Genomic DNA, 15,997 nt, shown 5'->3' with positions numbered 1-15,997 from the left:
CTGGAGACTTGGATTGCACCAGACGAGCCGTACGGAGCCATTTCATCATTTTTCTTTTTTTTTTTGATGTTCTAAAACAAGTCCCCATCTGCTTCAGCTGTTTAGGAGAACGCTGTTTTTTTTTTCTTTGCAGCTCACAACGAAAAATGAGGATGAGCAGATAACCACACAATTTTCAGATTCTGGGTGAATTCGCCTGCCTCCTGGATGCTCCTATTTTCTGAGTTGGGTAATCATTTCTCCAGCTTCCACTGTGTTCATGTTGGAATGTGGGAGCAACATGGATGACAAGAATAAACCGTTTTGAATTTTATTGCTTTGAGCGTTTAAACAACATGCTGCCAGCTGTTTCTGGTATTTGAGGGACAAGGAGAAGCAAAGGAAACGATACAAGCACTACAAGATACGTGACTTCTGTAAAAGCTTCTTACCATCAACCCGCTTCATCTGCTGAAAGACAGAAAACATCAAGATCCATTTATATTGTCATTATTTAAAATAAAAAACATTGTCCGGGGAACACCTGGCCAACTTTGTTCAACAACCCCAACTTTAAACAACCTTGATTTATTGTTTTATTTGATAGATATGTCGATACGTTCGAAAAACAATACATCATTATTATCAGGCTAATTTTGAAATACATATATATAGATATAGTATAGTATTTTGAAATTGCCTTTAAAAAGCATTTTTAGCAACTTCATAAATGCTAAAACAAGACAAAAATCAAATTGCTTGTTGACAAAATACCTCGGGATATTGCGATAATGTTGCAGGGATGATAAATAGTCATCAGTAATGTGAAAATAATGACAAAGTAGATGAAGGCAAATATCAGAGCGAGTAGAATAATCTGATATGTCCAGATAATGACATCACTTTACTGCACTTTACATGTGGCCTTTAAAACCAGGAAAAGACACTGACGTCATGTCACGATACAAAAGCATCATATCACGATAACAATATGATACCGTTACATTCCTGCGAGCAGTGACATGCATCAGATTTCTACCTGACAGCGGCTCGACCTGCCTCGTCTCAACATCACATACCTGGAAATAATCTACAGGATGTGTCCGGCCTGCAGCCGTCACGCAGCCACAGCTGACTGTGGCACAACCTCATTACTTACTTAGCGAAGGCTAATAGAACACGGATGTGTAATTATTTCATTGCTAAAGTAGAAAGCTGCATTTTAATAATTAAAGTCCAGCGTATCAGCCATGAAGCATAATAAAATTGTTTTAAAATCGAGGATTACAAGAGTAAATCCTGACGGGCCAGATGTGAGGGCGGGAGGGGCCGCTGCATTCTGGGACCAGATTAAACAGAAAATCCCACCGGACCGCGCTGTCTTTTCTCTGCAGCTTAGAGGCTTGTGTGGACTCAACATGCTGTAATCCACCGATTAGCTGATATAATCACCTGTAAATACACCTTGGCCACGATGTTACTGCGGGACATCGGGCCCTGCCTCTGCCCTGCATGTGTGCCGGACACTTTGTTATCGGGTCGGGTCAGATTTGAGCTCACAGGAACTTTCTGGGAACCAGAAGCAGACGGTCGGACCAGACAGACAGCTGGACAAGATATGTGATCTGACTGAGTTCCCAGAAACTGAACTGAGCAGATGAACTCTGTTAAACTCCAAGTTACCCTGAATAATTCCATGATAAGTGCTTCGAAACAGCAGTTTGCTACTTTAACCACATATTAAGTATTTATAAGCAGTTTAGAAACATTTGATAAATGGTTTATAGAAACATTTCTAAGGATTTATTCATGTATATCAACAACTTGAACTCCTCCTGTGTGCACATTTAATCCAAGACTGATGTATAAACGGATATTAAGTAACAATAATGACAAATATAGCTTCATAGGAAAAGTTATTTACAGATACTGTACATTAATAAACATCTGCTTTCACCGAAATAACCATGTGTTATGAACCATTTATCAAACAGTCATATAGTGCTAAGAGATGCCATGTATGGAGGACTGAAACTGCCAAAATCAAATCTGCATAAGTTACTCAATAAATGATGATGCAAGAAAATAAATCAATAAATATTGTTATTTAGGAGATAAATAACCAGGAATCATTTTATTTTCAAGTGAAAAAAATTGTCAATCTTTTTTTTGTGTGTGAAAAAATATTTTTGGCTGCATAAAAAAGTTCCTAAATTTTTTTCCTCTGTCTGTGAAAACATGTGAAACTGAATGAAAACAGTTTTTTCAGGAAGATTTTTTTTTTCATGTCTGTGTTCCAGGAAACTTTGCTTGTTGTTTTTCATGTTTAAGTTTTGGTCGGAGAAAAAGTTCCCTATTTTAAAAAAAAAATAAAAAAAAAAAAAAAAAATGAATTGCCATCTATATGAAAATATGTGGAAAACTTTGTGTGTAAAACTGAGTTAAAAAACAATATGTTTGACACAATAGAAGATTCTAACTGAAACTGGGTGAAATTTAGAGTTTCAAGAGAACATTTTTCATTCCAGCAAAATGTGTTATTTTTCATGTGAAAAAGTGGAACATTTTTTATGGACAATTTTTTTCATGTTTGAAATTGAGTAAAACAAGTTTTTTTCAAGAATTTTTTTCAGGAATTGATTGTTTTCATGGGATTTTTTTTTTTCACAGGTGACAAAAAAAAATGAAGGAACTTTTTCTCCCACCCAAACCTTTTTCCACTGTTTCACACATGAATAATAACAAAAACATTTCCAGTCGTGAAAAACAATCCTCCAGAAAAGACGCATAAAGAAAGCAACTTTTTTCCTGCCAAAGAAATTATTTTGACTTTGTTTCACACTTTGTATCAAACACAAACTAACAAACAAACACATTTTCCTAAACAAAAAGAAAAAACTACAAATTTCACTCAGTTTCACATGTTTTCACAGACACAGGAAAAAAAATTAAGGAACTTTTTTATCCTGCCAAAAATATATTTTCACTTTGGAATAAAATTCTGAAAAATTGAAAACAAACAATTCCTGGAAATTCTCTTGAAAAAAACTTTTTTTGCTCAATTTCAAAACATTCAATTTCAAACATTTCAAAAATTGTCCTAAGAAAAAACATTCCACTTGATTTCACACATAAAAAAGGAAAAAATCCGGAATTTTTTTTTTTTCTTAGTTTCAAAAATGAAAAAAAGGTTCTTCTAAAACATTCACTTGGTTTAAAAAAAATAAAATTAAGGAACTTTTTCCATGTCTGAAACTGGGTGAAAACTGTGTATTTCAAGAGAACCTTTTTTCTCCGAGGAAAATTTATTTTTCATGTGTGAAAAAAAGTTTTTAAAAAATTCTGAACTTGTTTGCATGAATAAAATATTTTTCGCAGGATAAAAAAGTTCCCTAATTTTCTCCTCTGTCTGTGAAAACGTGACACTGAGTGAAGAAAGTTTTGTCATGACAACTTTTTTTGTGAAACAAAGTTCATTTTCTTTTTTTTTTTTCTTTTGTTCAGGAAAATGTGTTTGTCAGTTTTGTTTGTTTTTTCATGTGTGAAAAAATGTGCTAAATTGTTGGCAGGATGAAAAATATTTTTTAATTTGTCTGTGAAAATGTGTAAAAATAATTGAAACTTTTTTCCAGGATTTTTTTTTATGTTTGAAAATTAGTGAAAACATTTTTTTCAAAATAAGTTTTTTTTATGTGAACATTTTTTTCCAAGAATTTTTTTCATACGTGAAAAAATATTTTTGGCAGAATAAAAAAGTTCCTTATTTTTTTCATCTCTCTGTGAGCACGTTTTGTCATGACAATCTTTTTGTGAAACCGAGTGAATTTTTTTCTTTGTTTAGGAAAATTTGTTAATTTCTTCCTCTGAGGAAACGTGTGAAACTGAGTGAATTTATATTTATTTTTCTTTATGTTTTACTGTGTTTTTTTCATGTGTTAAACCAACTGAATGGAATTTTTTCCAAAATATTTTTTTATTGAGTGAAAAAAATTTTAAGAAAGAAATATTTTCCAGGATTTTCTTTTTTTTTTTTTTTTATTTGAACATTTTTTGTCAGAATTTTTCTTCATGAGCGAAATTCTTTTTTTTTTTTCCAAGTCTTACTCAAAAATTTTCAGTCAGTGAAAATGTTCACACATGTGTCAAACACTGAAAACATTTTTTTCAAGACAAATTATTTTTTCCGTATTGGTAGTAGAAAAGATTAGGAATCTTCCAGAGAATTTTAATTTCTCTATCGTGTGTTTGCAGGTTATGTAACATCTTGTCATGTCTTTCTTTAAATGAAGAATATGTTATAATATGTGCAGAACCTACATCACCTTCACAAAAAACTTTACCATAAGTTCATTTAATAATTTACATTTTATAAATTCATCCTTCTATTTTTATTTTTTTATTTATTTCTTATTTTGGCAGCTTCAGTGCTCCATATGAAAGAATTCAAAATGTCACCTACAAACGAGTGCATCAGTCATATATCAGTGTCGTAAAGAAGATAATGTTGAAAATAAACGCGGGCATTGATTCATTTATATGAAGCAGGAATATCAATTTATGTCCCATTTTATAGATTATTTTATTTTATGTTCAGTATCATGTATGTGCATTATATGGCATATTAATTAATAAATATATTTGTCAACTGATTGCCAATCAGATAAATAAATAAAATAATAATAATTCACTTGCACTCAAGAAATCTACATGAAGCTTAAAAGAAAGTTAAAAGAAAATTGTGTGAAGTGAAAAGGACATTTGCCTCCAAAATCTACAGTACTTCAGTAAATGTACTACATTACATCACTGTATTATATACACTATAGAATTTAATAAACTCTTACTGGGGTCATTCTGCCATTAAATGATTTTCATTTTTATACACTTTGACGACTTTTTAACTCCTACGTAGGTAAAAATATCAGTGCAGCACTTCAACTTTATAACAAACGCAGCTCAGAGCCACAGTTCCTGCTTTAACACATGACGTCAGTAGGACGATGTGATGAATTACCGCCTGGCGCGGTCGCGACCTCTCTGCTGTAACTCTTCTTCACCCTCGAACACGTTCTTTTGCCACCTGCTGTCTGTCTGCGTTAATGAGAGACGAGAGCGGTACGGCCAGTTCACGTTGTTTTAATGCCACGCCATTCAGCTTTTCCCCTCCTCAAATCACTCCATTACAACGGATTAAACCATTAAAACATGAACAAAAAAAAGAGGGATTGTACAGTATTTTAGCCTTTTTATTTTTTTAAGACACTTTAAAGTCATTCCTGAAAGAGGAAAACACATGATTTTGGTTCATAGCACATTCATGCCTGGCAAAAATTATTAAGACTACATCCACAAAAAAAAAATGTACAAATCATAGAAGCAAAAACAATATAAACAATATCTTATATATAAAACATAGCAGGCATAATAAATATTACACATAAACAAAAAAAACTAAAAGTAAACAGAGTTAACCTTTTTGGTTTGGGCGATGTTTGGAGTAAGGTTATAAATCACTGATCTGATAAAGCTGAACGTCAGCGTGAATGTTAAGTTTCCGTGGTGGTCGATCAAAAAACAACCTAAAGCCAGCTCTGCAGATTCACTCAGAACAGAATATCCAACCCAAACCTTTTTTTTTTTCCTTAAATCTCTTACTAGTGTTACAAAAACACAGAGAAAAAAACAGGCAAGTGTCTCTCTTTTTTTTTTTTTTTTTGTGCACTTGTGTTTTTTTTTTAATACATGTCGGCCTCCAGAGGGTGCAGGTGCTCAAGACATAATACAGATAGTGCAGGACGTTTCCTCAAAACACTTGTTCGTCAGCCATGTTCAGTCACTGTTGTTGTTGTTCAGGAAAAAAATCACCTCATCATCTCGTTAGTTCCACAAACCAAATGGCGTTAGTTCACCCAAGATTAACAGTGAAGAAGGAAGCTGTTCCGTCTGTTTTTTTTTTTGGGACCTTTGGGTGCACGTTTTTGTTTCGTTTCGGGGGGGAGATCTACTCGGGTCTTCCATCTTTGGCTGTGTCAGCGTGTTCACAGGAGATGGGAGAGATCAGTTTTGGTTCAGTCAGGATATCGAGGACCGTGTGTCATTCAAACACGCACATTCACTCACATACACACACACATACACACACATCTGTACACGAGCAAACAGCAAACAATAAATTCAAATTCATTGTGTGACTGTAAATGTAAATTCACTCCTTAGTGATTCTTCTACTTAACATAGATAACTGTGCAATTTTACAATTTTTTTTTCTTTTGTTGAAGCAATCCAGGAGTAGTACAAATGTTAAGAGGACGTCCGTGTTGCAGAGATTTTCAAGACTTTGTGTCCCTCTTTCTTCTTTGACTCGACGGAGACGGAGAAGACGCAGGATTCAGCTCCACCTCCTCTCCACCAGGGGGCGCCCACAGGTCCGCGCCCCCCCCCATTATGCTACTTCCGTTGCAAAGTGCAATCAGTTAATTTTCCTCTCTGCCTCTCCCTTCCATTGGAGTAAATTGGGAAACCATGGCAACAGCAACAAAAAAAAAAGATTGTTATTGTCCAAATGCAAAAAAATGGTTTAATCAGAGTCCAGAACGCATCAGGAAGGGAGAGGGCGGCGAGAGAGAGAGAGTGCATTTGTGTCTCGACAAGTTCAGTCACATCGAAGCAAAACAAGTGTTGTTCCTCATCGTGCCCACACGCCACCGATCAGCTGTGTGGAAGAGTGGTTATACCTCCCTGCAACAGACAGAACACACAATAACATTAACACACACATTCTCAACACAACAGAAAATAATGATGCATTTAGAACCAAATTCAATACGATTATTTTCTAATTAAAGGAATGAAATGAGAAATGTACTTTAATATGATGCTACAGCCAGTTAGCTTAGCTTAGCGTCTGTGTATCCCCGGGCTTAAGGTGACAAAATCCACTAAAGATCCCTGATTAACACGTTATTTCTAATTTGTTTCACCCTCAAAGATCTGGAAACTTTTAGAAGTTATTGCACAGAACTACATCAGATTTCTTCTAGGCTGGGCACAGTGACTTCCTGGAGCTTCAGTTCAAACAAACACGATGAAGCATGTCAAAGGAGGGCTGAGCCGTTCCGAAGAAAAACACTTGATTGGTGAGTCTCTTTTCCAGGACTGACAGACTCAACAATCAACTATTTCTCTCCAGAATCGCTCACCATGCCTTTCATCAGTCAGCTCAAAAGATGCTTGAAGTGGGTTTTCTCTTGTTTCTGTAATAATGCTTAGCTAAGCTAACCAGAGCTGCCGTTGCTTCATATTTTCTGTACAGACATGAGTGGTTGAGATCCTCTCATCTACATCTACTACATGCCGACTCTCAAACTGTGCAACTACTCCTTTAAATCTAGTCGTCTGGTGTGACTCTAGTGATGACTTACGATGCAGTGAGTGTGGAGTTGAGGACCAGAGTGGTGCGTATCCTGTACAGCTGAGCCAGGGTCAGCTTCTTGTGCTGCTGCGCCGGTGATTTCCTCTTTTTGGGCGCCACTTCCCCTGAATCACCGCCGGCTGTTGAGTCGTTCTTCCTCTCGACGCGGGCAGATGGAGCCGTTTCCCCGTCCGAGCCGTTGCTTTGGGACCCGTTGCTCTTGCGCGGTCCAGCCGGCGCCGTGCAGCCGTGCATGGCCTCCGCCCTCCTCAGCGAGGCACACAGTTTGTCGGCGGGCATGCTGACGCTCAGGCAGTCGTCAGACTGGTCGAGGTCGCCGGAGAGCAGCTCCAGGCAGTTCTGGTCCAGCTCTGTCAGGCTCCGGCTGTGTGGCAATGCTGGTGTGTCCACGTTCCTACATTTTGGTTGGTCCTGCTCCTCAGAGCTCAGTGAGTATGTGTGAGATACGGGGGTTTTACCGTGCAAGCGCTGCAGCAGATTGTCCTCCGAGCGGGATAAGGTCAAAGAGGAGACCCGCTGGAGGCAGTTGAGTCGTGGCTGAACGTGAGGCCGCCGGCGAGGTTTACAGGACTGGATTACTGACAGCTGGGACCCCAGCGAGGCAGCATCCTCCTCTTCCTCTTCCTTCTTCTTCTTCTTCTTCTTCTACCTCTTCAATCCCTGCCTCTTCCTGCTCGGCCTCCTCGCCCTCCCTGTCTCCCTCCTCCTCCGTCTCCTCTCCTTCACTCTGGCCGGGTTGTGGTTGAAGTTCTCTCAGGAGGGACTCGGGCGAGAGGGTACCGTAGGCGCTGTCCATAGAGAGAGATCGACACTGGGGGTCCAGCTCCTCGCCGTCCGGCCCCGTCTCCTCACACTCAGAGAAAACAATGGAGGGGACTCTGAAGGGGCTGGTGGTCTGAGGCTGCTGGACCTCACAGCTCTCAGAGAGAGGAGCCACATCAGAGTCTGTTTTAGTGGTTCCCCCGAGGTTCATGTTGGGGGATGGAGGCTCTGACTGCTCGCTTGGTTCATCGATGTCCATCACTGACAGGGTCTCAGTGGAGCCATCCGATTGGCTGAAAGCAGAGGTGTGGTCGGTTAATTAAATAATTAAGTTTGTCTGTCCACAGTAAGGATTCCAGAAGGTTTTACTTTTTAAAATACAATGATAATAGTATGTAGAAAAATATTTAGATTTATTTTCCTTTTTTATTAAAAACCTGCACCAAGTTCAGAAAGTTCTCTTTCTTCTTTAAATTAGTGATATATTAGATCATAGTTTTGTATTTTAGTACCTTGAGCTCTGCTGGTCTTTGTGCCTCAGGCATGGGGAGCTGGTGGTGGAGTTGCTGCTCTCATCTTCCTCCTCCTCTTCTTCCTCGCCCCCCGTACATCTCTTCAGATTGCTCTGCTGCCGGAGCACCTCCTCAGTGCGGAGCCTCTGGAGCTGGTTCTGCAGGTACAATCACACCGCCACATTAGAAACAATCTGTCTCTGCTCTGTGTTGTTAAACGTTTTGTAAGATATGGAGTGTCTCCTCCAACCTGGACATTGCAGATTGCATCGATCCAGCTTCGCCCCTGGGCGGCGCTGTTGGCTTGGAAAGTGTAGGCTGCCACTGCGCTCTTAAACTCGTTGAGGTAGATGAGGATGAACGAACCTGCAGAGACGAAAGACACGAAAACTCAAGCTCAGCTGGGGAAAACGCATCAGCTGATTAATCCAGTGTCACGACTGCATTCAGGTCTTTGTCGTAGAACTCTAAATTATCAAGCTTCATTTAGTTACATCAGCTCATTTATGTCATGCTGCAGTAAACAAGAAGAGGAGCAGGAGAAGAAGAAGGAGAGGAAGAGGGAAGAGACGGAAAAGGAGACTGACGAGCAGGAGAAGACAGAGACAAAGAGAAGTAGAAGAGGAGGAGAGAGATGAAGGAGAAAAAGGAGAACAAAAAGAAGTCGGAGATGAAGAAGAAAAGGACGTAGCAGAAATAGAAGATGGAAAAAGATGATCGATCATGAAAATGATCGATCATCAGCTGCTGCCTCTGAACACTCACCAGGGTCTTTGAGCTCCTTACAGACGACGTTGTGAATGAGGAGAGGCTGGCGGATGATTTTAACTTTCTCCACTCGTTTCACTGGCTTGGTAATTAGCAGCAGGTCAGTGAACAGGACACAGTAGACCTCCATCTACAGAGGGAAAAAAAATAAACTCATCACAGGTCTGACAGACGCACTTTTTGTTCAACCGTTTTACGCGACATGTGAGGCGACGGCGGCGCAGACGTGAGAAACCAGATGTTGAGCATCGAGATAAAAGCTCGTCGCGTGTTTACAAGCAGCCGTGTGAGTCGCTCGTACCCGACTGTCTTTGCCCTCTTTCATCCTCAGCGCTCCCTCCAGATGCAGCTGTCGGATCTCCTCCGGTGACGTTCCTCTCATGGGAGCCATCAGGTCGAAGCGGTTGTACTCTTTGAGGATCTGAGGAGGAAAAAAAAAAAAAAGATGAGAGCATGAAGCCGACTCTTCGTTGAGTGTGGTGTCAGAGCTGGGAAGGCAATCGAGCCTCATAAAACGATTCTTACCTTCTCCACCTCTTCACTGCTGCCCTCTACAGCCTCGTACGAGTCGATACGGGCAGAAATGGTGGTGAGCTTCTGATGGTCCTGACGCTGTCGCATCTGTGAGTCCACGCTGTTGATGAAGCCCTCTACAGCCGCCACCTTGAGGAGGAAACACACAGAAATACACTCTTATAAGTCTTTTTTTTCTTAATTAGAAAAACAGCATTCGTTATCCATTTTTCCTTCATCCTCACCATGCTGTTGACGATGTCGCGGGCCGACGGCTCGTCCGTCTTCTTGAGAATGCTCTTCAGTAGGAGTGGGTATTTGGTCAGTCTCTGGTGAGGCTTCGCCACCATGTCTGCCAGCTTCAGACGGTTACACTGCTTGTGCGTCTCTCCCCACTGCATCGAGCCAGACAAAGAGAGGAAATGAAACTTTTTACGAGCCAGAAAAATCTCAAGCTAACCAGCACTGTATCGGCACACGGCGTACTGAAGGTGTCTGGGATGAGAACTGACCGTGACGTAGGTCCTGAAGAGCTCGTTGTCCCTGAGAAGCGTGCGCATGTACTCCATGCAGCCCTCCTCCTCCATGCAGTAACGGATGTAGGGCTGGAACCTGGAGCCGAACTGAACACACAAACATAAACAAAGACATGCGTCAGAGAAATTACTCACATCGTCAGGAGGGAAAACATATTTACTTCTGCCACAGTCTCAAAACACGATGGAATTTGGAATTGGGTCATAAGAAACACAGGCAGCCAAGATGCAGAGAAAGAATGTGAACTGTAGGTTACATGGAAACATAATCTGGGAGTCGAATATGTGAATGTGCAGATCTTTTCACCGTATCATTTATGATATAAGCTCTGTTTCCATCAGACCGTCGAGTGAATTTGAAGTTAACTTTTGAAATCTTGCAAAAAGATTTAAGAAAAATAGAATTTGCCGCTTTTCCATCAACTGGTTTGGAGTGAATGAACTAAGCTATGCTAAAGTGTCAGAAGTTGAGAGTACAGGCTATGTTGTGCAAGCTGAAATAAATGGAGGAGGAGGAGGAGGAGGAGAAAAAAGAAGAAGAAGGAGACAAAAGTCAATGTCTGAGAAAAAGGAGAACAAGGAAGAGAAGGAAGAGGAGATGGAGTAGCAGGGGAAGAAAGAGATGATATGGAAGGAGGAAAAGAAGGAGACAGAGACGAAGATGGAGAAGAATAAGAAACGAAGGAGAAAAAGGAGAAGTAAAAGATGAAGAAAAAAAGGATGAAGCAGAAAGAGAAAATGGAAAAGAGAGGAGCAGGGAGGAGAAGGAGAAAACATGTATTCAGTTATATTTTTTTTGGACTCCATATTATTAAGCCTTTAATCCATAATGTCTGTGACACAGTGTTCTATATCATAATCACTCAGAAGATATGACTATGACCTTCAGTCCAGGCATTCATCAGCTTGTTAAATGACTTATTAGCCTGCATATTTGGTTAAAGCTACAAACTAATCAGTGTTCTGTGGTAAAGTCCACAGCTACAGACGGGGTCACGGTTTCCTTGATAACCTTTTCATGTGGGGATGGAGTATATTTACAATGAAGGCACAACTGACCGTCCTGAAGCCGTGGTGGAGGTCAGTGGGGTCGAGCAGCGCCCGGGCCTGCCTGGCCTTCTCCAGGACAGGCAGCATGACCTGGTTCCACAGGGAGGTGTGGAGGAGGACGATCTCCTGGATGTTACTGAACGCCTTGGCGGGCTCCACCTCCGTCAGCAGGCCGCTCTCCTGCAGGTTCAGCAGCCCACACAGGAACAGCTGGAGAAGAATATGAGTTGGAGGTTATCAGATCTGAGGTTAAAACACAAATCTCTGTCTCACTGAGCGGAGATAAAAGACGTCTCTCTGTTCTGACACTCAATAAGAGGCTCTTTGTGTTCGTATCTCTCTCAGTACAGAAGCCGGTTCATCTTACACAACAGTCAGACTATCAGAACATTATCTGTGTGTGTGTCAGCAGACTTCAGTAGTTCTCTTACATCAGTGATGACTCGCAGCTTCTTTATGTAGGTGGCCTCCGTGTGCAGCAGCTCCCATATCGCCTCCTGCTGGTGGAACTGTCGCCTTGTCAGCGTCTGTCCAACACAGATGATTTGATTTAACGAAGCAGAAACATTTCCAGATTCTTCTTGATGAATACAGTATTCCAGCAATCATGGCATTCATCATTTCATTCATCAGCCCAGTCCTGTTTATTGTTAGAGTGCACAAATGTTGATAATTGACATTTTCCATTTATAGTAACCAGTCTGTCAAGAAATAGTCTGTTTTTTAAATATACACAGCAAGAAATGTTGTGTAGTGGTTGAAAGCACGTTGATTACTGGACAACATCTGGAATTTACTGGCAGTAATATACGTCTTATGTAACTTTACCGTCTGGGCTGAATGTACAGTAAAGAGGCATCACAGCAGCTGAGAAGTGATAGTCATTGTCTGACTGCCCTGATTAGTTGTGTACACATTAACAGGTGGAAGTCACGAAGGCAGTGTGTTATAATTTACACAGGCCTGAACAGTTCCTGTCATGACTGCAATTCCGTTTTTGTTTTTTTGTCAGCATCGTTCTGGGAAATTAGACATCAGAACAGGTATGACAAGAGATACAAGAAGAAGGAAGTGAGTCAGGTGCAGAGCAGGAAGCAGGATGCAAATATGTATGTGCAGGAGACAATCAGCTGTCAGTGTTTATCAATGTGAACGCTGATAAGGGACTGAATAAGAATTATTAAGGAGGGAGAGGGTTATAAAAGTGGTTTTACTGTGATTTTTTTGGGGAACACGTGGAGAAATGTTGCCTCACCACGGATTTATACTTGAAATATACTTTGTGCTAATATACTTGAGCACGTCTGAAGTTTCACATAAGAGTCTTTATTTAGCTTTTGTCCCTTCATTTATTTATTGAAGTGTGTCTACACTATCATTCTCCATCAGTTGTGTTTGTGTAGGGCCGCCCTTCTTAAATGTTGGGAGGGATGCACGATAATAGCACGGCAGGCCATAAACGTTTACAAACCTCTCTCACAGGACTCGTCTCAAAATGGCGCGACTTGTTTCTGCTTGCTGCTCGATGCCAGCTGTTAGTAAAATCAGCTACTTTTAAACCAGACTCTGGTGCAAACTCCTCTACTATGAACTGAAATATGAGCAGGATGCACACTTTTGTATTTCAGTGACTGTACGGAACCAAGATATTGAACAAATGTGTTGAAACGTCTAAATAAAAGGACTAAAGCTGGGAAAAAATGGAATGCATACAAGATAATAATAAGTGGGTCGAGTGCTCAGCTGGTCTGTGAAGAACGAATCAAAGGTTGTACGACTTTTGTTCAGTCTAAAAGCAAAAGATGATAAATAAAATCTCTTACAGGTCTTAATAATAATATATTTCAGGTAATTGTAAGTAAGGTGTATTAGAGAAGAAACATCTCATTAAAACAAAAACACATCTATAGATGTAATTAGCAAGAGCTACACACCCCGTTCACACACACAACACACATTGTCTGTCAGTGTTTGTTTTACCTCTGAGTTGTCGAGCAGCATCTGCCAGCTGTCCTCCATGGCCAGGTTGGTCTCCTCCTCCTCCTCCTCCCAGGAGTCCTGGTGGAAGGAGAGCTGCCGTGGCACCTTGGGCAGCCCGAACAACGTGTAGGAGTGCAGTTTGCTCTGGAGCTGCTCCAGACGGTCCAGCTCCTGTGACGAAACGGAGATGGGACCTAATTAGTTTGAACGAGGTTAACGGCGTGACATCTAGAAGAGATGTGCGAGTAGCTGTCCATCTCTTGTCTTTTGTCTGTCCACTTATTGTTACATTTAAACTGTAAGTAACGACGAGTCCACGCATTAGCATATAAATCCTGTCCGTACTGGCGCCTTAATTCTTAAATTCAACAGTAGCTGCTATTCAGGCCTTTGTTCAGCCTGGCGGGCCTTATGTAGTTATGAAAATGAGCTCTGTGCATTGAGACCACTTTAACAATAGAGGACAAGGGAGTGGGAGGCAAGAGCTACAGCGAGGAGGGGGGAGATGGACCTGTGGTTATGCTTCATGAAACCAAAGCGTAGTAACAAATTGTACAACAGCTCCAGGAATAAAAGTGATCGGCGACCACCCTTTCCAGTTCTTTCCAGTTTTGTGAAAAGAGGTTTTGACAGTGGTTCATCCCAACAATATGGAGGGTGCAAGAGGTCCAGGTCCTGGTGAGGGATCTCTGGCCCTGAGGGGGTTACGGGGGACACTCTGGGTCAATAGAGATGAGCGGGGCAGTGACAGGTGACTGACAGATACTGTCTCTATGTGACATCTGCTACTGTGTAGGATGTGACCTCAGAAGGGGAGAAACAACAGAAGTGTGTGTGTGTGTTTGCTTAAGTAAAATAAAAGTGGATTATTATTATCGTTGAAAACCTCTGATTTAACCGTTAAAGGAAATGTTCTGCGTTTAAGGATTTCAGTGGAGCTGGAAGTCAGATTTTGTTTGCCAGGCTAGTTGTTTGTTCCTGTTATGCTGAGCTGAGCTGATTGTTGGCCAAGAGAAGTATCAATCTTTTCCTGTAATTCTCTGCGAAAAAAAAAAAAGAAAAGCCAACAAGCGTATTTCTTAAGCTGTTCCTTTGGGCTTTTATTCGTGTGAGAAAGTCGAGTCTTAAAATTAGCATTAGATAGAATTAAGCGAGGCTTCTCCCTCCACCTACTCATTTCCACCGTTGCTGGGAGGAAAGCATGTGAGTCAGGAGACGCTGAAGGGAAATTGCCTCACCAGGACTCGGGGGGATTTGGCCTTCCGACCTCCTCCCACTGCTGCCGCTACTGTTTTGTTTGCCTTTTAATGTGTTTTTAAAATCTGAGACATGTTGGGGCAACGTTACTGCTCCCTGCAGCTTTTCAAATCTCAGTTTTACAGCCTCTACTTTCACGTGCTTCATGTTGCCTGACCAGCGTTACCTTGCCGAAGGGTCCTGCTCCAGCGTTGGAGCTGAAGAAGCCGCTGAAGCGGCTGGCAGCGCGGTTCTTCCAGCTGTCCGGCCCGGCCCCGACACTGGGCAGCGAGCCACCCATCTGTCCCAGAGCATCCGGCGTAGGAATATTGGTCTCCCCTAGGAACTCTGTCATGTTCTTCCTCCTTCTCGCCTGACCCTGCAGGGCAGAGAGAAAAATTAAGAATTATGTCAGCATAAAAAGAAACAATGAAATGACAGAAAACAGAAAATGAAAGGAGACAGGCCGGCACGAGTGATACTTGTCACCGTAAGAGGAAGGACAAAAGTTTCCAGTCGGACGGATGGAAAGAGACAATGAAGGAAAGAGAGAAACATACAAAGACAGGATAAACAGGAAATCAGAGGGGAATTCTGCACGAGGGATGACATCAGCAGGACCATTACAGGCACCCTAACGATCAGACACAAACAGGAGAGGGAAGGACGGCCGCTTCCTTGAACTGAACGCTCATTACATCACAAGGAGCGGGCGGGAGGTTGTTCCATAAGAACAGACGGCCCGAGTCTGGCCATTGTTCCCCCCTCCATTGTCAGGCTGTCAGCAGGCCCTGCCGCGCGCCCTCACTCATGCAATCCCTGTCCACTTTATGAGCAACCAGCAAAGCAAACAAACAGGGGCCACCTCAGTATCTGAGGAAACAGTTGTTTTTGCCGTTAGAGTGAGGAATCTGTTGGTGGGGAGTCAGTCGCCAGCAGGGCCATCGACCCCCCTTCAAACGCAGTGACAAGGAAACTTACATTCCTGGACACTGACGATGTTTGTGACCGACCATTCCAATGAAATTCTTTCGCTGCCCCCCCCCCCCAACGTAAACACACACACACACACACACACACACACACACACACACACACTATACAATCAAAACACCTATGCCCTTTGCCCAAAGCTGATAGACTGTTGGTCATCAGTTACACAGAGGTGCAGGTTTGGTTTCAGCGGCGATCCTCAAACAACCCCGAAACCAAAAATGCAACTTCAATAA

General features: G+C 41.6%; 1 protein-coding gene across 1 annotated transcript in view; it reads right to left on the bottom strand.

Annotated features, from left to right (window-relative positions):
- Positions 1 to 7,396: 7,396 nt before the first annotated feature.
- The window catches only part of plekhg5b (pleckstrin homology domain containing, family G (with RhoGef domain) member 5b), a 61,909-nt gene continuing 53,308 nt past the window's right edge, over positions 7,397 to 15,997 (bottom strand). Inside the window, 13 exon segments of the mRNA XM_030424104.1 lie at positions 7,397 to 8,036; positions 8,038 to 8,466; positions 8,686 to 8,843; positions 8,936 to 9,051; positions 9,451 to 9,583; positions 9,755 to 9,874; positions 9,979 to 10,116; positions 10,212 to 10,361; positions 10,479 to 10,589; positions 11,562 to 11,762; positions 11,984 to 12,079; positions 13,533 to 13,703; positions 14,956 to 15,147. Coding sequence (XP_030279964.1) covers positions 7,397 to 8,036; positions 8,038 to 8,466; positions 8,686 to 8,843; positions 8,936 to 9,051; positions 9,451 to 9,583; positions 9,755 to 9,874; positions 9,979 to 10,116; positions 10,212 to 10,361; positions 10,479 to 10,589; positions 11,562 to 11,762; positions 11,984 to 12,079; positions 13,533 to 13,703; positions 14,956 to 15,147 — 2,655 coding nt within the window.

The sequence above is a fragment of the Sparus aurata genome, chromosome 7 (assembly GCF_900880675.1).
Source record: "Sparus aurata chromosome 7, fSpaAur1.1, whole genome shotgun sequence".
In the NCBI taxonomy this organism is placed as follows: Eukaryota; Metazoa; Chordata; class Actinopteri; order Spariformes; family Sparidae; genus Sparus; species Sparus aurata.
The sequence above is the reverse complement of the archived record's forward strand: the minus strand, read 5'-3'. Positions and strand labels throughout refer to the sequence as shown.